This window comes from Macrosteles quadrilineatus, unplaced genomic scaffold, assembly GCF_028750875.1.
Source record: "Macrosteles quadrilineatus isolate MER2022 unplaced genomic scaffold, UCM_ALF_1.0 Scaffold_7__1_contigs__length_78375512, whole genome shotgun sequence".
NCBI lineage: Eukaryota > Metazoa > Arthropoda > Insecta > Hemiptera > Cicadellidae > Macrosteles > Macrosteles quadrilineatus.
This window is the reverse complement of record NW_026542600.1, coordinates 42,070,068-42,096,041: the sequence shown is the minus strand read 5'-3', so window position 1 is coordinate 42,096,041 and position 25,974 is coordinate 42,070,068. Positions and strand designations below refer to the sequence as shown.

At 34.3% G+C, this 25,974-nt stretch overlaps 1 protein-coding gene across 1 annotated transcript; it reads left to right on the top strand.

Annotated features, from left to right (window-relative positions):
- The first annotated feature begins 1,624 nt into the window (after positions 1 to 1,624).
- LOC128997894 (protein phosphatase 1D) lies at positions 1,625 to 25,760 on the top strand. The gene is made up of 9 exons (XM_054423681.1): positions 1,625 to 2,018; positions 4,579 to 4,713; positions 7,640 to 7,855; positions 8,647 to 8,864; positions 10,266 to 10,400; positions 14,634 to 14,764; positions 15,518 to 15,700; positions 20,367 to 20,521; positions 24,034 to 25,760. Exons 1-9 carry the CDS (start codon positions 1,715 to 1,717, stop codon positions 24,468 to 24,470), a joined length of 1,914 nt encoding a protein of 637 aa, XP_054279656.1. The 5' UTR covers positions 1,625 to 1,714; the 3' UTR covers positions 24,471 to 25,760.
- The last annotated feature ends 214 nt before the right edge of the window (positions 25,761 to 25,974 follow it).

Below are 25,974 nucleotides of genomic sequence, written 5' to 3'. Positions count from 1 at the left end.
TTGAAGCTGGAATAATACACAAATTATAAAATATGTTAGCGTGAGTGATGGTCGCGTAATACAACAGTGCTAACGTCTGAAGGACTGAAGCGTAATATTTGTACGTTTGTTGCCGTTGGGTTGAATTCTCAGCTATTTTTAGCTGGTAAGGTCACTACACGCCCCTCTTTACAACTCCCACCCCCCACACACAGAAGGACTGAAAGCTTACGTTGAATCATCGGCTGTTATCTGTAGTTAAAGGTGGCCGTGGTTGTAAAACGTTGAATCGTCGGCTATTACAAGGTCACTGTGCATCCCTCTCCGAAGCCCCCACAAAAAATTTAACTTCGTCTTACTTCTATACGTTGTCTATTGTTTACATTTAACAAAGTTAATATTTTGCTCTTGTAACCATTGCATATATTTACAACTATCCCAGCTATTTTGTTAAATCAGCCATCTTATCATTTGGACATTTTGTTATATTAACTGAAAAAATGAGATTTGTAAATAAAATAAATGAATAAATATTCAGTGATGGATGTAATCCACAACCGCATTCACAGCCCAGATAATATACAAATAATGGGTACCATTGGCTTTGCATAGTGTAAGCGGAGGGGAGCACTCTTAATCTATGGTTGTGGTATTGTACGTCAAACTCAAACTCTCTATTACTCCAAGGCCTGTGGATAGATTGTGTTTTGTATGTGCTTTTTGGATGTGAAGAAAGAAGAAAAGAAAACATAATTGTCTTGTTGGTGTTGTTGTTGTTGGTTGAAGTGAAGTGAAGAAGTTTTGATAGTGATGGGAGAATCGAATACTTTAAAGAATCGAATACAGTGAATTCGTAGCCTCCCCTGTATTCGAATACTTTTACGAATACTTGTATTCGAACACCTTTGAGTATGCAAAGCATGGAAAATGAGTGTGTAATTCTTTTTTCATAATGCAACCGTTCTTTTGGCCACTGTTATTTCGTTTTACAGTAATTAATTCATTAATATAATTTATTCGATGTAATTTTAAATTATATGATTTTTAAAAGGTACATTTATTTTGACTTATAATTATTTCATGGTCAGTTACAGTCTTATTAATGTATTATTTTCTATTATATTAACTAATTAATATCTTTAATAATATGTCTTATTCATTTGTATGGATAATTTACATCAGATATGCATGTTATTTTGCCATGTAACTATATAAATCGGTTGTAGTTATAATAAATTCTACATACTCAATTGCCCTCTACCAGTAGTAACCTAATATTTTAAATATCCAATATATTCTAAATGTTAACGATTAATAATAATCTTATGTAAATTATGGGGCCAATGGTAAAATTATAACGAATAGATGAAAACAAATGCTGCAGTAAAAACATTAAATAGGTACTCTTACGAATGCTACGGATTCGTAAGATATTCAAAAGGGAATTCAGTAGTTAAAAAAGTGTTGAATACATTTTTGAATCCCCCAAATTCGCTTTCTAGATTCAAGAAATCCTGCAAAATCTGAGGTCAAGAGTATTCACAAAAAAGTATTCGTACGAATCTGAAGTATTCGAATCTACGAATACTCGGGCTGTATTCGAATACTATTCGATTCTGTATTCGATTCTCCCATCACTAAGTTTTGACTGAGACTGAGAAATTAATGGCGCCTTGTAGTTGTGTAACGGTTAGAAATTTTCAAGTTTTTGTTGGTGGATTTAGTTAATAATATAATGACGTCTGGTATTGGTGTTAATCTACGTGTCACGGGGCACTGTAGTCAAGGGGGTAGAAAATATATGGAGGATATGTTTTCAGTTGCATACCAGCAAACAGTTAATCTAAAAGATTTGGAATATGCATTTTTCGGGATATTTGATGGCCATGGAGGGCCTCAAGCAGCCAGATTTGCCAAAGAACATTTATTAGATTCAATTGTCAGTCAAAATCACTTTTGGTCTGGCAATGATGAAGATGTGCTAAGAGCAATCCGTGATGGATATCTTGCCACACACTATTCAATGTGGAAAGACTTGGGTAAGTTTTTAAAAAATTGAATTGAGGTTATGTTGTTGTGCCCTACATTTAAAGTTTCAAGGATTTGTTTATCTGTTATAAGGTTATTGTTATTTTAGTAAGTGTTTTAAAGGTGTATGAATTCTAAACTCTAATGTATTAAACAAGTTAGACTTTATACAGCAATCCGCTTTATTGTTGCTCTTATAGGCTCTAAGTTAATTGCCCCCATTAAATTTGTGATAGGTCTAGGCCTACCGTGTTTATTAGTGGGCCCGGGCCCAGGGGTTCAAGAGTTTTTTTTTTTTATTTGTTGGGAGCGCAAGAAAACATTTTAACAGTAGATAATATTTTACATCGCACCTCAGTTGAATCCTCATCACTCTCTGTTTCCACTCATGACACATCCCTGCCAATGCCTGCATGTCGCTATTTATTCCACCTTATCTTAATTTGTTCACCAATGTCAGTTCTCTTTGTTCAATCGGGCTAGAAACATAGCCTATTAACTTAGTGTATCAGTTGGCTAAGTTTAGAGAACATAGTTAGCCTATGATCGTGTTGTTGCTTAGGCCTGTGATTTTATTTATGTAAGATGAGATCCATCATTTTTTAATCAAATGCCTTTACTGTCAAATGCGTTTGATAGGCTATAGTCACCATAGTCTGGTTTAGTCAGTCCCGGGCACCGCAGGAGGTTAGTTGCAGGTTTCATGCCAAGGCATGGGTCACGTATCACTAAAGCTGCCGTATCTCAGTTAATATTCGTCCAATCTTAAAGATTATTATGTCAATCGATTTGTAATTAAAACGCCTTAAATAAGTTATCCATCCTTGTAAAACTTTTTTAAAATCAATGGTTTTTGAATTAGGCCTATTTAAGAAACAAAATCATAAATGGTTGCCATTTTGTTTAATGAATTTGGAAAATTGTCATAATTTTTTTTTGTAAGTAGCAGCTTTGTCCACTCGGGGAAATGGAGAACCGGCCACCTCTGGCCTTAATTATCATGTAGAAGTTTGGTTACTGTAGGTTAGGTTAAAGATTTTATATAAATATGGCCCCTGAATTACGACCAGTGGCCAGGGCCCCTAGACATTCTTCAACTTGTCATAAATGTTTGTGCAAAGTTTCAATAGGCCTATCCTATGTTTAACCACCTTTCAGACATAAATTAATAAGTGAAAAAACCAAATGGCGGTTCTAGAACCTTGTCAAGGAGGGGTCTTGGGGGTTGTGGAGCACCCCCCAATAAAGCGAGGGGGGGGGGGAAATTTTGAATTTTCAAAGCAATTTTTAACACCCTACAACTGTGACCAATTATCCATAAACTCCCATTTCACCAGTTGTTTGTCATGAGCAAGCAGACATTTAAAAAATTAAACTATGAATTTCAAAACACACTGTAGACTACGGCCATATCCTCCTAAAAGCCGTTTGGTGACTTTCTAAAGCAATTTTTAACGTCTAGAACTGTTTGCAAATCCTCCCATTTCCCCATTTATTTGTCATGAACAAGTAGACATTTTTAAAACTAACTATGATGATTGCATTCATAAATCTCAAAACAATTATAGGCTACGGCCATATCCACCTAAAAAATGTTTACTGACTTTCTAAAGCCATTATTAATGTCTACATCTGTGTCCAACTGTCCAAAAAACAGACATTTAACAGTATTAAAAAGTAGACATTTAAAAAATTTAACTAGGCTATGACAAACTTGCATTCATGAATTTCAAAACATAGGCCTACTGTAGACTACGAAGCCATATATCACCTAAAAGCCGTTTGGTGACTTTATAAAGCCATTTTAAACATCTATAACTGTGTCCAATTGTCCAAAAACCTCCCATTTCACCTGTTATGTCATGCAAGCAAGTTGACACGTTTTTTCTCCATTTCATAGATCTGTCACAATATGTTAGGCATAGTATCAAATTCAGTAATAGCATTGACTACCAGTATATAAACTTATAAACTTAAACACAATTGTTTATATAGTCAATGAGGCTACTGGTGCTACCGCTGATGCCTTAGTACGTTAGTAACAGAGAATTTGACAACTAGGAACATGAAATCAGCTATTTCCCCGTCCTTGCTGTCGCGGTTGCTCGCGTAGCATGACAACAGCTGACTGCTGTAAAAATTGGATGAGGCCTATGACTTTCCATAGTGTAATATTGTTTTATTCGTTGTGCTATTGCCCCACAAAGTTTATATATGTGGTACTTACTACTCCTGCCGCCGCTTATTTAGTATAATAAAAACTATATTGATGTCTGTTTTATAACAATTTGTGTTTTATGGACAAAATGTGTGTTAACATTTTTTTCAGGGTCCAAGGGGGGGGGCTTTAGCCCCTGTAGCCCTCCCCCCCCCCTTGGAACCGCCACTGAATGGCGACTATGTGAGTAACTAAGGACTTCCAGACAATTTAAATATGATATTTAGATATGTTTCTTACCCAAGAACAATGCCCTAAAATATTGGTAGAGAGTTCTGGGACATCATGTGGTATCTCCTTGTCAACACATAGTTTCTGATGATTAAAATATGTAGGCCTACTGTACATTTCAGAAAAATGGCCAAAAACAACCACTGGGCTTCCAAGCACATCAGGCTCTACGGCAACAGTTGCTTTCATTATGAGGGGCAAACTGTTCATAGGTCATGTGGGGGATACAGCCATTGTTCTGGGATACCAGGAAGATGGTGAGTATCTGAATTTCTAGTTATATTATCCTCCATAACCTTCCACTGGTGGTAGCACCTCCCCCTGTCCCTCTTACACTCATTGTAGCTTAACACGTTCACTGCAGATGACGAGTAATCTAGTCACCGCTACTGCTTTCCAGTGGCGCGACAAGTATACTCGTCAAAGCGCCGTTTACAAACTATTGTTCTAATGCGAGGTTAGCCCCTGCCGTGAGACGTTGTTTCACTTGTCGCTTATTGTGCCAGTGTTGTACTTCAATCTGGTATAAGTTATAGTTCGTTTACTGATCCGATTATTTTATAGGTGGTAGGGGCAGTTACAAATTTATTGTACTGTGTGGTTTTAGGCTTGGATCTAATGACATGAAATTGAATAATGATTATGAATGTTATAATTATAATTAAAACAGGGTGTCCACATTCTGGAAAGTCAGGGATAGTCATGGAAAAAAATTTTGGTCATGGAAAGTCAGGGAAATAGGCAAGAAGTCATGGAAAGTCATGGAAATTTCCAATTATGGATGGATTTGAGGGGACCATTCAATGCTCTAGTCAGCTGTAACCCGGACTGTTGTAGCATTTTTCAGGATTTTTCAAAGATGTTCGACAATTCAATTTATTACAGTTGTATTATTTTACGAGTTTTCGGTTTGTTTTAGTTTATTGTTGTACCTATTGTACTCCATTGTTATCTGTTATTACATATTTCAGTATTTTCTGCAAAATAACACGTCCAGTCAGTATTATTTATGTGTGTATATTATATTATAATTTGCGTGTAAAGTTCGTGAGTCATGGAAATCAATGGTAAATGGTCATGGATAGTCATGGAAAGTCATGGAAATTGATGACAAATTTTTTGTGGACACCCTGTTAAAATGATTACTGTAGCATTGTGGAAGGAACCTAACCTCAAAATTGTGCTTGACCGCTTTTTTGCTGTATTTATTGATGGTGTATCCGGGTAATTCATCCCTGCTTTTTACTTCCATTTGTCTATACTGAAAGCCGGCTAGCAGTATTGTTTAGTGCTGCTATCAATTGGGGTCTTGTAAAACTACGTCCACAACAACTGGGACGCAGTATATGCCTCTCATTTGGATGAAACTAAATTTAAACGTTTTCACACACTCGTCCACGCAGCACACTAGATGTTTGCGCCACCGGCTGCGGTCAACCATTGCGCAGCCGCATTGAACGTGTTAAGTGTTGTGATATCAAGAACATCCGCTGTACTATTGGTTTTTGTTTGACCTGAACAAATCTATATATATATATTTTTTCAGTTTAACTCAACATTTGCCTAGCCTATGTTTTTGACTACTGTGTAGTTAGCCTACTCTAGCCTTATAAAACTAGGTAGCCTATTCAAACGTAGTAATTTAATAACTTGCATCGTGTAATTTATGCATAAGCCAATGTTACTTCATTAAAATTGTGAATGTGTATGTTAAATTACTAAGGATAAAGGATGAAGATAAATGTCTCTATATTAGAAATATTGTTCTATTAAAAGTTGTAAATTCATTTCAAATCATTAATATAAGTATTTTCTTAAAGTCAACGATTGTCTGTAAATTGAAGTCCCCATGAGGTCCTGTCCAAGCAAGCTAGTTTAAATTTGAGACCAACACTGTTATTTATACTTCATTCACTACTATTCTAACCTTACTGGTTCCCACCTGGTGATTGGTCTTCTCATTGTAGCTAAAAACCAAGTGATGAAAAAATTACCAATATTTTATTGTTCCTTTATATCTCGAAAGCTATGTAAAATTATATGTGTCATTAATGGAATATTAACATTTAGCGGTTTGGTCCATAGTCTGACATTGTGTCATTCACAGTGTTTTTATCATAGCTATACATCGACTTCAAACTCGATAGTTGATGTGTTGAATATCAGATATCGAGTAATTGATACGTCTCACTTTTAGTCTGTTTCAAATCATTTTTCAAGATTTCAAGAAACAAATATCAGATTATTGTTGTCAGCTGGCCAGCTATAGAGTCTGATCACCATTTTTGCTAACCTTTGTTGTGTTTTTAGTACGTTGTGGTGTATTTTATACGTGTTTGCGTAGTTTTCAAAAAGAATATTATTTAAATTTAGTTTAAAATAAGTTGTTATGATAAGTTTTTGAAACAAGTAAAACTGGTGAATACGCCTAGACGTAGACAACAAGTTGGAACCAACCTAACATTCAAATTATTCCAATTTTTATTTGAAAATTTTTTATTTATTTTTTGTTAGCCTATGTAGTTTTATTCTGGCTTTAAAATAATCTGTTTCTTATACATAAAGCACTGTGAAATTAGTATTCAAGTTTTTATCAGGCAGTGATTCTGTGGGTGTGTGATAGTGAAAGTGGGAAACTCAGACACTGGATACCTTTTGCTTTCTGTAAGTTATAAATTTTATTTTTATTATTTTTATTTTTACAGCTAATAATTTTTAATATTATGTTTCTAAAATACTTTTTTTAAATTACTAGGATGCTATAAGGAATTTAAAGAGCAGAGGAAATATAAAAATAAAACTGACACTTCTCAGGCTAACCAAAATGATTTTTTGAGTTAGCCTATTTTGTTTTATTTTTGTACATACAAATAAATATTTTACTAAACCTTTTGTGTCATACTTTTCACTGAATTACTAGTAATAACATATCAAATAAGTTAAACAAACATTTAGCATACTTTGAAAGTATCAGAGATGTATCTAAATATAGGTTATTTATCCTATAATATAGGACCTGGTGCAACAGTATACCGCCATTTAAAAATACCTCAAAAGTTTAAGTAATCAACTGCTTCTTTGAAAACCATTCTTTTAAACCACCTTGGAACTAGATTTTTATTTCAGACTACTAGTACTGTACTGTGATTTTTGCAATTGACTAAATAATGTGTTGATTTGTAGGAGTCAAAGAATGGAAAGCCAAGGTGTTGACTAAAGATCACAAACCTGAAAGCTTGGAAGAGAAACAACGAATAGAACAATCTGGGGGCAAAGTGGTCAATAAGTCTGGAGTCCCGCGGGTGGTGTGGAATCGTCCCAGGCTAGGACACCAAGGCCCGGTGCGTCGTTCCACGCCCATCGACGAGATCCCATTCTTAGCCGTAGCACGTTCCCTCGGTTAGTTTGGTGGTTTCAATGCTTTCGATTATTATATAGTTTTACCTTGGTATTGTAAACCTCTTGACCTTTGGATATCGGACTGTGGATCACTTTGTTTTTATTTTTAATATTGCTCTGTGTGAAAAATTTAATTTCAACGCAAAGTTATTGTTTCTGATTAAGGAAATATGTTATTACATTTCACATTTAAGGGGGTACCATTTCAACTTCTCTGCAACTATTTCCCTCCTAATGTATTATCTACTAAACAAATGTATTTCCTAGAGTCACTTTTAAGAATAGTTTAAAAAAATTCTCTAACCAAGCAGAGGTTAAAAACACCTACCATAACTGAACTGTAAAACTGGCTTCAAATAGCCTAAGTAAATATTTTTTAAACTTTTTTCAAACCTATGCTAAAATCTAGGTTAAAAACTATTTTTTCGAATATGCTCAAAACCAGGTTTAGAAACTCATTAGGAAACTTGTTATGAATACACAGAGGTTAAAAGTAGAAAACATTACCTTCAAACATACTCTTAAAAAAGTAGTGGTTAAAACACATGCAGTGACTTTATGATCAAAGATGCCCTAATTGAAATAAAGAGTGATTAAAATCACAAACACAACATGCTGAAAACATACCCAAATTGAAAAACATATAGTCACTTTGAAATTAGTTATTTGCTTTATTTTAGTTAATTCCTTCAACAAATCAAAAATACTGAGTGTTCTACTACCAACATAATCATGTGATCCTTTCTGCAGCCATCTGATTGGCTCATTTGAATTGTTTGTGTCTGCTTTAGGAGATTTCTGGAGTTACAACTCAGCCCTAGATCAGTTTGTGGTGAGCCCGGAGCCAGATGTGTTTGTTTGCCCAGTGGATGTCTCTAAGTTCCGATGCCTCGTGCTGGGGACTGACGGACTGTGGAACATGATGACTCCTGAGCGAGCTGTGGCCATAGTCCAGGCTACTGAGATCAACAATGAGAAGCATGTTATCTACGGACGCAAGGACCAATATGTGAGTATTCGTTACAGGGTGTTTCTAAATAGTTTCAAAGTTTTAAAATGTTGAAAATTCTAACTAGGCTATGGCCTTATTTAGTGATTTGCTGCACTCTCATGGAGAAGTACCAACTAGCTACAGTAGACTCCCTCTAATCCGTACACCTTTTAACCAGACATTGGTTTAACCGGACTACACTCGGCGGAAAATACATCTCTTTTACCGGACAATTTTTATCAGCACGTTGGTTGAACCGGACTAAATCGGCAGGAAATGGGCGATACTGAAACGACTGTTCTCGTGGGAAAGATTTGAGACCAGTGATCACATGTCTAAATACAATGCTCTCCTAAATTTAAGTCGAATACCACAGTAAACGGTCCGTTTCAACGAGTTTTTGGGGACGTCGGTTTAACCAGAAAAACCGTTATCCGGACTGGCCTTGGTCCCGAGGAGTACGGATAGGAGAGAGTCTACTGTATGTTTGTTAGTGTTTCATAAAGTCAAATTCTCATTCAATAAAAATAAGAACCATCGGTAGGCCTACCTAGTTAAAAAAATAATAAATTTGTTGCATTTAGTGAAAAGTCTCATTCAATCAAAAGATAAAGCTTCTAATTTTAACATGTGTAGCCTCTGGATCACTTATTTTACAAATAAAAAGTTAAATACTTGTAGTACTGTGTAGCCGGCAAAAGATGTCGATGTCGATGGTTGGCCTTGTGGGAGTATTATCGCTACTATACAGATTAATTATACTTATCTCTCTGATCACACACTTTTTAGTACAAACAAGTTTGCCTCATCAATGACTGTCCAATCGTCATGGCGGAAGTGTTGTTTAGCTACTCGTTGCAATAATAAAGTCTAAAAAGGGTGCTGCAGTTAAAAACCCCCTGGTTGTGAGGTCCGGTCTTTAATACGGGGTTTCTTGGCCAAAAATTTTAAACCTATAGAAATTTACATTTAAGAGTGTGAAGTGTAAGGAAACAACATATTAAATGAAAGCTCTGTCCGAAAATAGTGCATTCAGTTCTAAAATGGCCAAACACAAATTAATGTCCAAAAATGTTGTTTTTGCATGATAATGCCCGACCTCACTCAATATATCTCTTTCATTCGGTCAAATGAGAGGTTTTGCAAAAGTGCCTCAATTTGTTTTGCGACAATGTAGACAAGCAGCATTTTGGTTGCTCTTATTAATGTATATAATAAGACTATAATAGACTAGAATTTCCTTGTATGATCTTTTTATTTCATTCCAACGTATCTTACTTTCTGAATAACTCTCCTATTTTATATATGATGAGTCTTAAGTTCCCTTCACTGCATCTTACTGTATGAGCTTCTAGTGAAAATAAATTGAATTTATTCTCACCAAAGTTTTTTACTTTTTTCTGTTTTTTTTTTTTTTAGAACAAGGACTGGATGAACCCCAGCAAGACCTTAGTAGACAAAGCTCTCGAGAGATGGTGCATGACAAAGCTACGAGCAGACAACACCAGTGTGGTGACATTACTACTAGATCCTCCAGGCCCTCCTCGAGCCCAGGTACGCTACTACTTAGTAAAAACAACAACAAAATTGGGTTTGTGGACGATCAAAGAGTGACAAACATCGAAACTGTTCTGATGAATAGTTGTGTTAAATCAAATACATTCATTTCAGTGAACAGAGCATCCGACGAATATTGCCTACCCTTGCCAAGTGCCGCTTTTATGATTGCCTTTTGTGTTACAAAGAGAGGTTGTAGAATATTGCTGTAAGCACCGCCCCAGGTAATTATCCCCCCTCAAGCAGCGACTGTACATAAGCAAAATATGCATTTTTAATTTAATCTATTTCAAGGAAATGGTGCAGTTGGCGAAAAGCAAAAATCAGTTTTCTTAACTTTTTGTTTAAGTATGACACGTGATCTGCCCATGACAATTTTGAATCAAACACAACTCCAAGATATTTATAATTTTGAACTCGATTTATCACCGGGCAGGCACAATTATTTACGATTTCATGACCACATGAATGAATTTTTATTTTGTTGCGAAGTGTGTCACCTCGAGCTCTTAAGGAGATTGGAATAAATTTTGTTTTAGTGACATTGAGCGTTAACATATTCTGATCAAACCATTTTTTGATTTTTGACACGCCTCTTTCGGCATTGGCAAAAGCTGAGTCCCAAGTTTCGCCTTGAAATAAAACTAAGGTGTCGTCAGCAAAAAGGTAAAAATCACTTTTAATATTTAATTTCACAAGATTGTTAATGTAAATTTAGAATTGTAGAGGCCCTAACGTGCTACCTTGGACCACCCTACATTACCAAGTCTACATTACCAAGTCTACACCATTACAAAGTCTACATTACCAAGATTTCCATTGATTCCATTAATATTTACAAACTGCTTTCTATTATCAAAATAAGATCGGGACCATTGCAGAGCTACACCTTTAACACCTATATCAGTTCTAATTTTTTTTAAAGGAGCGATCTACCAACTGAGTCGAAAGCCTTGGCCAAGTCAAAAAATACCAGAATAACACGCCTGCCTCTACTGATGGCCAAATTTATATCTTTATTAACCTCGAACAATGCATCTGTGATGTTTTTTTATTTTCTAAAACCAAACTGGTGGTGTGTTAAAATATCGTGCTGATTAAGGTAATGAAAAACTTGATCTTTGATAATTTTTTCTAAAATCTTAGTGAACACACTTAGCAAAGAAATTGGCCTAAAATTTTAGATATTGGTGACGTCATCAGACTTGAAGAGGGGAACATATAGGTTATAATATAAGTAATCCCCAAATTTGATGACTACAGTACGTAAAATGTTTAAAATCAAGATGTTTAATCGAAAATGTGGTTTTTCCTTTTTCAAGTCTTTTATTACTTCAACTATCATCCGATTCAAGTTGTTGAATGATTAAAATATTTTGACTAGTCCCGTGGTGAATTACTGGTACAGTAGAATTATCCTGATTCTACTGTATCCATATTTACTGTTTTTAAATAGTTAATATAGTTACATGTAAGTGTAAATGTATCAGATTGTGTTGGAGGACTATTTTCCTGTAAAAATGTAAAGTTAATCTGGTAAAGGATGCATTTTGGTAAAGTTAAACCTCGGAACCAGAGTACAAACAAAGTACAAACAAAGTAAAAAAGCTTTGTTTTTTTTTTTGTTTGTTTGTTTTTTTTTTTTTTTTTGACAGGAAGGTAGACTTCCTGTCGAGGTTTTTACAGTTCATAAGTTGTTCAAGAGACTAGTCACCATGAGCCTTGCTGTGTATATTTTGTTATTGAGTTTCTAAGTTTGTATAGCACCGATGGCACAAACTGGAAATGTAACATGTTTAACCCTTAAAGTTAATTCTTGGCTGATACTATTTTTTATTTGGTGGCCAAGATGCCTCTAGTGGGTAGTTTCATTATTGTATCCACATAACATAGATGTATCTGTTAGAGCTGTAGCTGGTTGGTCACTAATGAACCAGATGGCTCAAAATCCACCTTAAACTGTTGGTCACTAATGAACCAGATGGCTCAAAATCCACCTTAAACTGTCCTTGAAGTCCATCTAGCTAGAAAATATTAAAAGATAGATTTCTTTTTACTGAACAACTTCCTCCACTTGAACCCCTACAACATTTTTAAAATGTTATAGAGCTGTTAATTTTTAAAATGTTATAGATCTGTTAAAAGGTAGCTAGAAAGTCCCATTAAACATCAACTAGGCCTAAGTACTAATTAAACCTCCTTCAGTTTTATTTCTTTACGTATAATATTGGTACTTATTATTTTTTGTAGGTATGACTGTAAGATAATACTCAATTAGATTCATTGCAGCAATTAAACATAACATTTTGTAATAAGCATTGTTATATTAGAACTTAAGTAAAGGTAATTAAAATACAATCATGAATCAGTCCTAAATTACGATAACGTACAATATCATATTTTAATTCTAAACCTGCGTCACTATTTTAAAATTCCTCTTGAGCGCAAATTGCTTTTGATTTTTAAAAGTCTACAAAAAGAAGTAGGCAGCTTCTTGAAGAAAATATATTGCATGTAAAAATGGCTATTTAAAGATTTTGAAAATCTGATTTGAGGTGTGACTAGGTTATTTTTGTGTCTAGTGTTGTATGGGTGGGATTGGGAATGACTGAAAAGGGTTGCTTTAATATTAATTAAGTTTTAAAGAATGTACAAATGTGACAGAGTTAACAAACTTATATCAGAAAAGTGCTCTTTACAGGATTCTTAATCCTGCAATCCTAGTATGGCTATAAGTGCTTTCTTTTGCCAGACAAATACTTTCTTTTGCCGGACAAATGCTTTCTGGGCAAAATGCAAACCACCCCAGAGGCTCAACTGACACTGTGCTACATACCAAATTTTATCAAAATCTGACTACAGGTGTGGTCCGTAGCTCTGTAGGCCTACACATCCACACACACAGACCTAGACATCACTTCAAAAACCACTTTTTTGGGTTGTTCAGGGGGTTCCAAAACGAAAAATGTATGACTAAAGTTTTATTAAAAAAAATAAACAGGATCAGGAATCTGAAACATACTTTCTCCTATAAGTTTATCAACAACCCTTATCATGGGCAAGCGGTGGGAGTAACTATTAGGGGAGAATCATCAAAGTCACAATAACTTTAAAACCGTGATTTTTACGGCATTGGAGGTTATAGCATTTTGTTTAATAGTAATAGGACCATAATCATACTTGATTTAAATTAAATCGTTTGAGCCATTTTGGCGAAAAGCTGATGTTTCTGTTTCCCCTGGGAAAATCATCATTAAAAATAAAAATTCCCAAATAATGAAAACACCTGGAGATTCAATAGCCATTATTCTATTATTTCGTACTCACATACCAAATTACATCGAAATCGGACTACAGGCGTAGCTCTGTACACATCCACACACAGAGACACAAACACACATCATACTTAACCCACTTTTGTTGCTTCAGGAGGACCCAAAACGGATATTTCCACCCAAAACTCAAACTCAAAAATGTTGACAAAAACAACACTATAAATATAAGATAAATAATAAATATAGGATCCTATAAATACAGGGTGGCTGAAAAGTAACTTACACCCCCCCCCCCCCTTAACTTTTCAACCATTTGTTTTTAGGCTTTTTAACTTCCATAGTTTTGCATTAAAAATTTTATTTTTCATTAGCCCATTGGTCTTCTAAAAAAAACTGATTGGGTGAGTATGACAAATCATAAATACCCATGGTTAATAGGTTAATGGGTTAGGTATATGTGTATTTTTCACGAGTTTCTTATGTTTTTAATTCACTATATAATACCATCAATTATACCCTCTAACAAATTACCATCATCTTTTACCAATTTTGACATGACAAATTCAATGAACTATGCAAAACACTGCTTAAGTTTATACTTTTTACCAATCCCCACACTTTTGGATTTTTACCTAAGCTTGGAGTAAATGCACTACCCAATGCACAGGCTATTTACCTGGCCTGCATCACTACTAATATTAATTTTTTTTACTGAATGGGATTTTTACTTAACGAAACACTCCACTTGACAGCTTCCTTTTGCATTTCCATTCTTGAGAAAAATACAAATAAAATTGTTTTTTTATAATGGTTATAATCATTGGGGTGAAATTAAAATTTTATATTGAGCACACTCCTTTGCTTTAAATTAATTTAGAAACAAATGTTTTAACGATGATAAAATAGAGCTTGAAACAGTCACATCAATGTTAGAATTACCTCAATTTGTTTTCAGGTGTTACGCAAGCAAATTAGTCAAATGCAAGAGGAAAGCCTGGATCCAGATGAGCCAGATGAGTCCAAACTAACAGTCCCCAAGTCTGGGGGTATGGCTATCTTGACTCAGTACCCATCCACACAAGACAGGTAAAAACTACTTCTACAAGCTTTTGAGTATGTGGAAAGATGTTCCAGGGACAAACCGCTCTGCATTTATGACGTCACGGCTGACCAGCCTAAACACTGAGTGGGGGAGGGAGAGGGGTTGCTTCAACGCCAGTAATATTCGGACCAGATCGGCTTGAGTCAAATCTATTCATTTAATTTTTGTCTTGCAAAACAAAGGGGCGTATATAATAAGACAGATCTGGTTAAAATGTTGAATGTGCATTTCCCGTTAAATGTGTGAGAAGGGAAATCTCTTCTCAACATATTGTGAGGAATCCAAAATCCCGTCTCGTCTCGAACTAAAAATCCAATCTCGTCCAACCCTAAAGAATAGTAATACCTACAATAACCGTCACATAGTGGTTGGAATCAGCTAGAATAGTAGTACCTAAATGAAGTAAAGAACAGAATGCCGGTCCAAAAGAGATATATATATTCTTAATTGACAAATAAATTTGATCTCTAATGTGATATACGGTAGGTTAAGTTTTACATGTATATTACTAGAAGTCCACTGTGATAATGTCCATGATTTTATAGTTTTGATTATGTCTATTACAATTCTGTGTCTAATGACAATAAAGGATTCTTATTCTTATTCAAGATTTGAACTAGCTCTTGCTTTGGCCTAGACAGGAGCTCAATGGAGACCTTAATTTACAAAAAGCCCTTGTAAGTAACAAGTTTCTTTTGTAGGCTAATAAGAAAAGTATTAACTACTTCTTTCAACAGGATTGTAACTGCTATCCAAAGAAGCGAGAAGATTGTCCGACTTAACAACTATATTTTCTCTTCGAAAATAGTGCCAAACACAGTGCAAACAGAAAAAGGGCCTTTGACTGAGGCAAAGACGTTTAATGACGATGTAACTTCCTCCGAGGATCCTTTACGTCCGAGTATTCCTCTGGAAACAAGGTCAGTATTCACTGTAAAAATTGATATATTGAATCTTAAGCAGAGCATATTTGAAGGGAATTCCACTGAGCGACAGCGGCACCGGATTTACAGAGGGATCTGGGGTTATGGAAATTTTTGCATCAAATTAAGTGAAAATCACACATTTCTAAGATCTTTTAATGAAGTTTCCAATTACATTTGCTTGTAAACAGTCCATATAAGAGGGCTATCCAGAAAGTAGATTACGTTTTTGTCTGTATCCACTAGGGACGGGGCTAGCGCGACCGTCTTGGTGTTAGTTCGTTATGCAGCTCAGTCGGCATCTAACCGTGCTAGTAAGAGGTTTCTGCTGTACTCCATTGAGTTACTGTGACAGTTTAAAATGTCTGTGTTAATTGAAAATGCCGCGAATCGTGAAGTGCGTACAGTTGTAAGGTTTTTGACTGCAAAAAACTGTAAACGGATAGAAATCTATCTGTATCTTAATTTCTAACGTAAATTCTAATTCTAAATTCTAACATAAGTAGATTATGTTAGAATTTAGAATTAGAATTTACTAATCCAATCTCGAGACCGTCATTTATATCCAGCATATCATGGTTATTGTCAATAATGTGCTGAGCGAATTTGGATTTCTGCAATTTAAGTGTAGGGGCTGGTCGATGCTCTTTGTATCTTGTAATGACGGTCTCGACATTCTACATTATTGTGGGAAAGGAAACTTATTAAATACCTTGGAGGAGTTTGAAATATATAAGGACCTAAAAACCAGGGACAGCACACAAATTTTGAATGAAAAACTCAATTATGAATCCCATTATATTTTCAACACTCTACTCCGTCACTACAATAGTCCTATATCAGCTGTTGATAACGCAGACGACAATCCAGGGTCCACGTCGGTCCTTCATAACCTGGTTCAGTCTACTTCCAGTCCTGCCCGCGGCAATGTACGTGCATAAGTTGATAGGCCTATCTGTTACCGTTTATTTAATCGTTTCGTGTTTTGTGTTTGTGTTAAATGTATGTAAAAACTCTGACGACACCTCAAGAAGTGGATCCTTTTGTGTGCCTGACGATGGTGGAATTTAATAACCACCGAAACATGTAGCAAGTTTATTTTCGACACTATAAAACATGTCAAGGATTGTCTGACAAGGTACGTTTTTAACCATTATTAGTCATATTACGCAATCCTGGGGCTATAAAAATGAATTATAATTAGTTACCAAACTGTAATCTAAGAGTCCATTAATTTTTTTTCGCACGCACTTCACAGTTCGCGGCATTTTCAATTAACAGACATTTTAATCTGTCACAGTAACTCAACGGAGTACAGCAGAAACCTCTTACTAGCACGGCTAGATGCCGACTGAGTTGCATAACGAACTAACACCAAGATGGTCGCGCTAGCCCCGCCCCTAGCGGATACAGACAAAAACGTAATCTACTTTCTGGATAGCCCTCGTAATATCACTTAATTATGTATTTTTTTTTTTTTTTTTTTGAAATGAAATGAAATGAAAATGATTTATTTAGTCAGGCAAAGTTAGGGCCACATGGCCCTCTCTTACACTTAACCTGTTTTTTAAGAGGTTGGTGGCCTCTTTTAACCTTGCATTTGCCCGTCCACATAGACTACAGATCTTTGCGTGGAACGTATCCAGCAAAGCAAGGGGTGAGCCGGTACAGTACAAAGGTGAACTGTACTGATAAATTTTAGTGGCAGTGACCAGGATCCGAACCCACGACACTGCTGCCTTGGGCCCGAAGTCCGCGACGCTACCAACTGAGCCACCGACTCACAAAAACGTTGTATTCTAGAATGTTGTAACAGGCCAAGGCCCCCCCTTCCCCTCTCCCCTATATCCCTTCTCAACCTCTTGGGCTAAAATCATAGCTCAATTTCAAAAGTGTACTACCACAAACATTAAACAGTCTGTGAACACAAGCATTTTTAAAAATCAATGTAAAACCTAGTCAATATAAATTTCCCCTTTTTATTTTTAGACAGATAAAAATCATGAATTGAAATGAAATGAAACCAGTGCTTTATTTTTATTAAAACAATGCATTACAAAAGAATAAAATTTTTTCATAAATCACTCTTCCATATACAAATAAAACACACAACCTACACACAACCTTGAATCACACTTATTCTAACGTTTTTTTTACCTTAATATAATTTTGTTTTGTTTAACTGCACTATGTCAGCATTAGCCCAAAGGACTGTCAGCTGGGCTGGCAGCTTTCATGTTAATTATAATATTACAGAATATTTGTATTTTCTCCTTATTTTCCATATTCCCTGCAACACGTTAGGATGGCAAACAATGTATTTTTGTGTGTTTTATTTATGCAAAATTAAATTCTGACACAAGTTCATATCTATATTCCCATGCATTAATTAAATAACATCCTAGACTTCGCCAGTCCCTACCATTTAAATATGAGTGTAAATCTTCCCTAGTAAGTTCTTTTTTATGAAGAAAACGTTTTCTTACACCTGCAAGGATTGGACACCTACAGATATAATGAAAAACATCCTCGTTTTCCCTTAAATTACATAAACTGCAAACGTAATTTTGATCACCTATTCAAGGCTTGTAGTTTAGATAAATTACTCCAATTCGTGCTTTGTAAATCCATTTTATCGCCCTTAGAGATAAATTAGCATTGATATAGGACGAGTTACCCAATTCCAAGTTCAAGGACGCATATGTTTGGTGTTAACGCGATCCTAAGGCCGCTTCCAAATTCGCCCGGTATTCTGCCTCTCTCACTGATTCTATGACACCTAACAATGCCGATTGTACACTTGCCGGATCTGTATCCATTTCCACCACTACGCCATGTGCGCGCCCCAGCTTCCGCCATTCCTCACACCAATACACATTCTTTTCAATTACCTGTTTCACCAGTATATGCGGTAACCGGTCTTCAGCAAGGGATAAGACTCTAACTAAGTAATTAAGATTACTATGTAAAGTGTACAAATATACTGATTCTGCTCCTGTTTCTAAATATAGTGCATAATTATGTGTATTATTAGGCAATTGAAAGATTTTCTGAATAAACATTTTCAAAACCCCTTCAATTTTATCATCCTTTTGATATCCCCAAACCTGACAGCCATAACATAAAATTGATTTAACTACCGCATTAAAGCAACTAAACTTTCTTTCCAACGAAATGCTACTACTGACAAAGAATTTATCCCAGATATTATTGATTGCCAACTTTGCACTTCTTGATTTAGTGCTCATCTGATGTTCCCACGTTAACTTGGAAGTTAACTCTTACCCCTAAATATTTATAACTGTTCACATCATGCGCGTTGATAAACCCAGAGCCGATAACTTATAGAATAGAGCGTTTCAGTCAACTGTATCAAACGCAGCGCTAAAATCTATAAAGAAACTATACAATTTGTTACCTTTAGAAGCTAGCCGTAGTTTGATCATACTTGTAAGATTAAACAAAATAAATAAAGATAAAAATCATAACCATAATGATAATTACAGATCCAGATCCGAGGCAATATTTTAATTTTATGATTAGCTCTAGACTATGACTCTACAAAAAACCTCAGGTGACTTTCGAGTCAAAACTTATTCTTGCAAACTCCCACTGATTAGGCGATTTAAATATTTATTTGTATTCATTCTTAGTCTATGACCGTTCTAATTTCAGAAAACACTGGTTAAAAAAATTGGTTATAGGCTATTTGATTATTCTTAAGTCAATAAATTGATCTTAAATTAATTTTTCTATTTCACATTTTACTTCCACGCATTAATACACCTAAACCATGTATGCATGCTCACATAAAGTAACTAGATGCGCAATGTCAACTCATGCCAACAGTTTTTATTTTAATTAGCACCTTTACCCTCGCTCCAGCCAGCCTTCACCTCTCCTCGTCTAGGTCCTGTAATAGGATAGGGAGTTCATATTAATCACATTACATTCTTCATTCTGTTATTTAATATCCATAATATCATCATCGTTGGCTAATCTCAAGTTGAATTTCATATGTTAGTTGAATTTGTGTTTTACAGCAGATAGCTTAAAAAAGCTCTATTATTTCCTTACATAAATTTAGCATAAGTGGTTGGAAATATCTGTCAAGAATTCTTGAAGTAACAACGGGATGAGCATTATACGGGAATTTGCAGTTTAGTGGACACCCTGGATTATCTAAAATAAAATATAAATTCAATATTCAATTCATCTTTGTTTAATTTTTTGTCTTAAATACTTTTTAACAAATAAACAAAAATTAGTAGACCTAGTCTATTAATTTCTTTTTAATTTCATCTTTAACGTGTGAGCAAAGTATCATGTTCCAAATAACACCTGGCAGTTAGAGAAGTTCAAAGTCAAAAACCCTATATTCATGATGTCAATAAAATAGTTCTGTACAATGGTGTCAAGTGGTTGATCTACTAACCAACAATACTTTGTTATCCATGGATTACTTTGTTGTTCCAGCTACTCTTTTGTAGAATTCAATGTCTTGTTTATAAGATAGTGCTTTAAAATAAAAAAAAAGTAGTACTTATTTAAATTTTCTTAACTTTTTATCTCCTTTGGAAAAAAAATATATATAGCCCCTACATATGGTGGTTTTATTTTAAAGACAATAATTTTGCAATATTAATGGAGAAGTTTTTTACAGATTGGAAGGAAAGAACTCAATGGAAGATGGGAGCAGTGATGCGGAAAATAAGAGTGAGTTCTCGAACAATGAACTTAAGAAGCGTAGACTTAGTCTAGAGAAGAAAAGCTCCAAGCCTGGAATCCGCAGACGGTCCTCTTTGCCTGCTTTGAATGGTAGGTGGATTGTCCTTGTGTATATAATGTTGAAAATCACGTTCCTGTTGTTTTGGTTGTAAGAACTATGTTAAACACAAAATGCATGCATGAGAATTGAGTAGAAAAAACAATAATATGAAATGTTTCAGTGGTCTTCAGACATCACACTTTTTTATTGGAGACAGGGCCTGTTCTAGATCAAAAATATAAAAAAAAAAACATGTTGTTTTATCATAGTACATCGTGTTAGCAGTAGCTTCCATGATTCTTAATGATTCTGATTAAATACATATTTTGTACATTTTAGCCTTTATGCACTTATAACATAGAATATACCCATATAGATATAAGTAGGGGTCTGCGGTGCACCGAAAAAGTCGGTACGGTACGGTACAAGCTTAATTACCGTCATCGGTTCGGTACAGCATTTTACACGGTACAAATTCGGTTCGGTACAGCCTATTATAATAATAAATTACTTTCAGTTTACTATCGTAGTCAACGGCAGTTGGTTCCAAGCACATAAAAGTCTTATCAGTTGTTTGTTTACGATCTTCATAATTTATTACTAGCGTGATGATGCAATAAAAAACCCATTAGCAGTCCCAAATCCATTGTGATGATGCAATAAAAAACCCATTAGCAGTCCCAAATCCATTAACATTTTATCACGACAATAATTGTTGTATTGAAGTACTTCCAAGAACTGTTGAGTTTTATCACTTTTATTTCTTTACGACTTTCCCCAATTCTGTTTTATCATAAAAATAATAGTTTTATGATGACTGTTAAATGTTATCTCTAACTTAATCAGTATTTTCGTGAATATTGAATTTGCCGCTGGCCATTGCCTACTGCCATAAAACTGTTTATGGCTACATATTAAACTTGTAACTAATCTACAATCTTATTTTATAAATTAAATATTTGTTATGGATATTTTATCTTTCTATTGACGACCATGGATATATACAAACTTTTGTCGTGATTTTAATTTTAACATCAAAATACAATATTGCACAATCGTGATATTTTAGGCCATTGACCTTTATTATGCATCCGGTATTGCTGTTTCAGAAGAGAAGCACGTTGATAAATTATAAATTGATATTCCCGTAGTTAAAAAGAATTATTTTATAAACCTATAAAACAAAATCATAAAATCTTACATAAAGATAACAATAACGGAAATTGTAAAAAGGGTATAAAGATAACAACGTCAATCTTTATCTTTGTTCTTCTATTTCTTGGGTTTCCCTTCATCACGCATTCAACAAGTTGCCATGGTTACTAATCACCCATGTCGTTATCAGCTTTTGTGACATAGCGCACAGCAGGGGGTAAAACTTGACGAAAATCGGTTAATTTTTACCTATTATTTAATTACCAATGAATGTACGGTACTACTTTATTAGTATTTGGTATTGTATTAATAATCGGTCCAAATGGCAGATTTTTGTCAAATTTTACACCAAATTTATTGAAATTTCATTAATTATTACCAAATATTTGTATTCATTTAAAAGATTGATTTGTGGTATTGGGTTCCCCACTGAGCGCAGCCGAGCGGCACTAATGAGGGTCGGACCTTCTTGGGGGTGAACAATAGACGGCTTATCAGACCCTCCCCTCCCCTCCCCCGTGGTCTGGAGAAAGCTTGTAAACAAACTATTGCACAAGCGCGCGTGACTTGACATTGGGCTGCTTCAATTATAATTTTGTCAAATGAACTGTGATGTTTCAAAATCAAAAACAATAATTTGGGACCATACTGCTTAACAATAATGGACTGCAATTATTGTTGAACATACAATCCATTTTTAACAAACTAAGATTATACGATTCAAATACAATTATAAAAATTATTTTGGTATTTTACTTGGGGTAATGAAGTTATGTAGGCTAGTGTAATTCTCGGTTCATCAAGGTTCTACTGAATTATGTTTGGCAGTGAATAAGTGTAGAATGCAATTTATAAATTTAGGGATACACACCTTTTACACAGTTATAAAGTCTAATTGCCCAACATCAAATCTTACTCTGTGATAATCCAAATTTTAGTTTCAGAAAAAAACTTTGCAAGAATTGTATCCATCTTATAACTTAACTAGTTTTGAAGCTGATAAAAAAAAAAGGTCTTTGCCATTACTTCATCATAACCTCCAGTTTTTCATTGTCATCTGCTGTGAACAGCTGGCAAAACTACACTGTCTTCTACTGAATGCTTTTATATGTTTAAAAAAAAAAAAAAAACAAAACAAAAAACAACTAGACATTGTGTTGTTTGGAAATAATTTACCAGTTTTGTGAAATTATCTTGTCAATAAATGTTTCAAACATGTTTATTCATAAAAACTCTTATCCTATTTTTAAACTACTTTATCATGGCTATTCAAAGTATCTCAGAGTAAAATAGGTAAAGCCTTTATCTCAACTGTGATTTTTCTTGACACAATCCTCGTAGTAGTAACAGGTTTTGTTTTGATAATATGTATTTTTGATATTTTCATGTATAAACTTTCATATTGCACTGCTTGTTTTAATTTATTTGATCTGAAAAGCTATTAATATTGATGGTATGTTATTATGCCATGCATGATAATGATGAGTATTTTAGTTAGTTAGTTTTATTAAATTACTCTTGACGCCATTCCTGTATCTATGTATTGTACTTTAATGAATAAAGTTATATGAAATGAAATGAAATGAAATGTGGTACAGTAATTGTTGTTAGAAAACCATGAATGTAGGATACTATCCATTTTCATAGTAATGTCTATGTATTAAAGTTAAAAATAATGGTTTAGATACAGTTCTGAGAAGAAAACCGCAAAAATACGGGTAGCCGCGTACCGTACCGATTTTGTACCGAGAACCGAGGTACAAAATATTGTACCGTACCGACCTTAAATTTTCTGTACCGCAGACCCCTAGATATAAGTATAAATAAATACATGAATACATTGATACATACACCAATATTGTATCTCGGTTAGACAGGTACTCCATTTATTAAAAATGCTCTGACTTTTTTTGCAAAACAAGGTTAGTTCCCTTTGATTTGTACAGGAAGCTTGTAGAAAAACAACCCAGCATGGGACAAAGTCATTTTAGAATGTGAAATGTTGGGCAAGTTTAAATCTTTTAGTAGTGTTAACCAATTCACCTTGAATTTCCAAAGTTAAGAGAGAACCAGCTAGTTTTTTCCCCCCGAGTGTCTGCAAACAACGTTCTACATGACCCTTTGCAAACAGCGAGAAGTAGCAAAAGTTCTGTTAAAACTGCAGAACGTTTTTGCTCGAAGCAAAAGTTTACAGAAAGTCTTGATATTTTCCTTGAAAAGAACCATTAAACCAGGGTTCTTGGAGTCACGTGCCAAAATTGCCAAATCCACATTTAAATCGAACAAATAATTTTGGATCCCTGCTTAATAAGACTATCAACTCAAAAACTGAAAGAAAATGTCTCAAACTTGACTACCATATCATCATCTTGTCTGTATATTTAGCTAATCGTTGTTTTGGTTTTAGGTAAAACCAACACCTTATGCAAATCTAGAAGTCTGGAAGAGTCCACTAGGATGCTAAGAAGCGCTACACCAATAAAAACTCTACGTTCCCGCAACATTGACCTAAGTGATCTGTCGTCGAGTGCTGGTACGAAGCGCAGCAGAGCTCCTAGCCCCCCTCCCAACAAGAAACAACGACTGGAGGAACGACCGGGGAACAAACCAGTGAACAAATCTTCTGACTCAGAATCCCCCTTTTACATGTTGCGAACCGGAGATGTGGAGCTTTTCGAGGATTCTGTCAAAGGTGATCTGTCTAAGATGATGAAAGACAGAAAGCACAAATCGGTGTGGCAGGAGAATGAGGACTCTGATGGTGGAACTATCAGCAGAAGACTGAGGTTAACTCCGGAAATTAAGCGTCAGAGTAGAACCCACGTTGAGATTACCAAGAAATAACATTCCTCTGCCGCACCTTGTATATAGACATTGATCTCACTAGTGATGGGCAATGAAAACAATCCCTTGCCACAAACGTATATTAGTGCCTTAAGTGACTCATCAGCTGGTCTGAATGTTGACGGTTCCCACTCAACACAATATCTAATGGGAATCTTTATTTTGGCAATAGAAAATACTTAAAATAGAAATCACCTGGGGTGCATATGAATAACCATTACTAGACGTCAAGTTAAAAAACTAAGACTCACTAACAAAAACTTGAAAAGAATCATATTTATTTTGTATGAATACTTAGGGGTTAATCATATATTGAGATGACCAGTTTTAATTGTGTCGTATTATTTTTTTTTATCATGATCATTTTATAGATATTAAGTTTTGAAAAACCAAGATGCACCAACAAAAACTTGAAAAGAATCATATTTATTTTGTATGAATACTTAGGGGTTAATCATGTTTTTAGATTATCAGTTTTAATTGTGTTGTATCATTTATTTTTTATCATGATCATTTTATAGATATTAAGTTTTAAAAAACCAAGATGCACCAACAAAAACTTGAAAAGAATCATATTTATTTTGTATGAATACTTAGGGGTTAATCATGTTTTTAGATTATCAGTTTTAATTGTGTTGTATCATTTATTTTTTATCATGATCATTTTATAGATATTAAGTTTTAAAAAACCAAGATGCACCAACAAAATCTTGAAAAAATCATATTTAACTCACTAAGTGAATATTTACAAATAAATTTTATATTTGCATGATCCGTTTTAACTGAAGATTATTATATTTTATTTACAATCTTAATTGTTATTCGTTTATATGTTGATAGTGATGTATGTTTTAATTTAAGAAGATTTTAATTTTATAGTTGTGTACACATTGAATGTGCATACATAATACCTAATACATAATACATGCATAATATAATACATGCATAATAATAATACATAATAATACGTAATGCATACATAATTGAATTTTTATTTTTAGTTTTAAACAATTTTAAAATTATCTTGTACTTTTAATCGATACTTTTTTAGTATTAATCCAATATAAATTGAAAGTGTGTTCGCATTGCAAATGTTGTATATTTCCACACTATAAAATCAATTTTAGTTGTAAATATTGATCATTAATTATTTATTTTGCTTTGGAAATCATCGTTTAAAGTAGTTAAACCGTCATAATTTCTACTATGTTTTAATTTTAAAATGTTGATTTTTTTCACGTGTGTTTAAAAATGTGTCTTGTAATTGTTTTGTAATATTGTATACAGTACCAAATTTAAATATGTGCATATTGTTTTCTTGTTGTTTATCCACAAAAGTAACACAAGTTATATTTTTAATGCTCTAGTAGCTGTTATTTATTTAAAGAAATTTTATTTTTGCAGGAAATCATTATATATGTTCAATCATTAAGTATGTAAAATCTATCAAAATGTTCTATCAATTTTGTTTGTGTTGTAACGGTATAAGCATGCATTTTTGTGT

Coding starts and splice junctions, on each gene's coding strand:
- LOC128997894 (XM_054423681.1), top strand. CDS start 1,715: ATGACGTCTGGTATTGGTGTTAATCTACGTGTCACGGGGCACTGTAGT. Junction 2,019..4,578: donor TTCAATGTGGAAAGACTTGG/GTAAGTTTTTAA, acceptor TGTACATTTCAG/AAAAATGGCCAAAAACAACC. Junction 14,765..15,517: donor TACCCATCCACACAAGACAG/GTAAAAACTACT, acceptor TTCTTTCAACAG/GATTGTAACTGCTATCCAAA.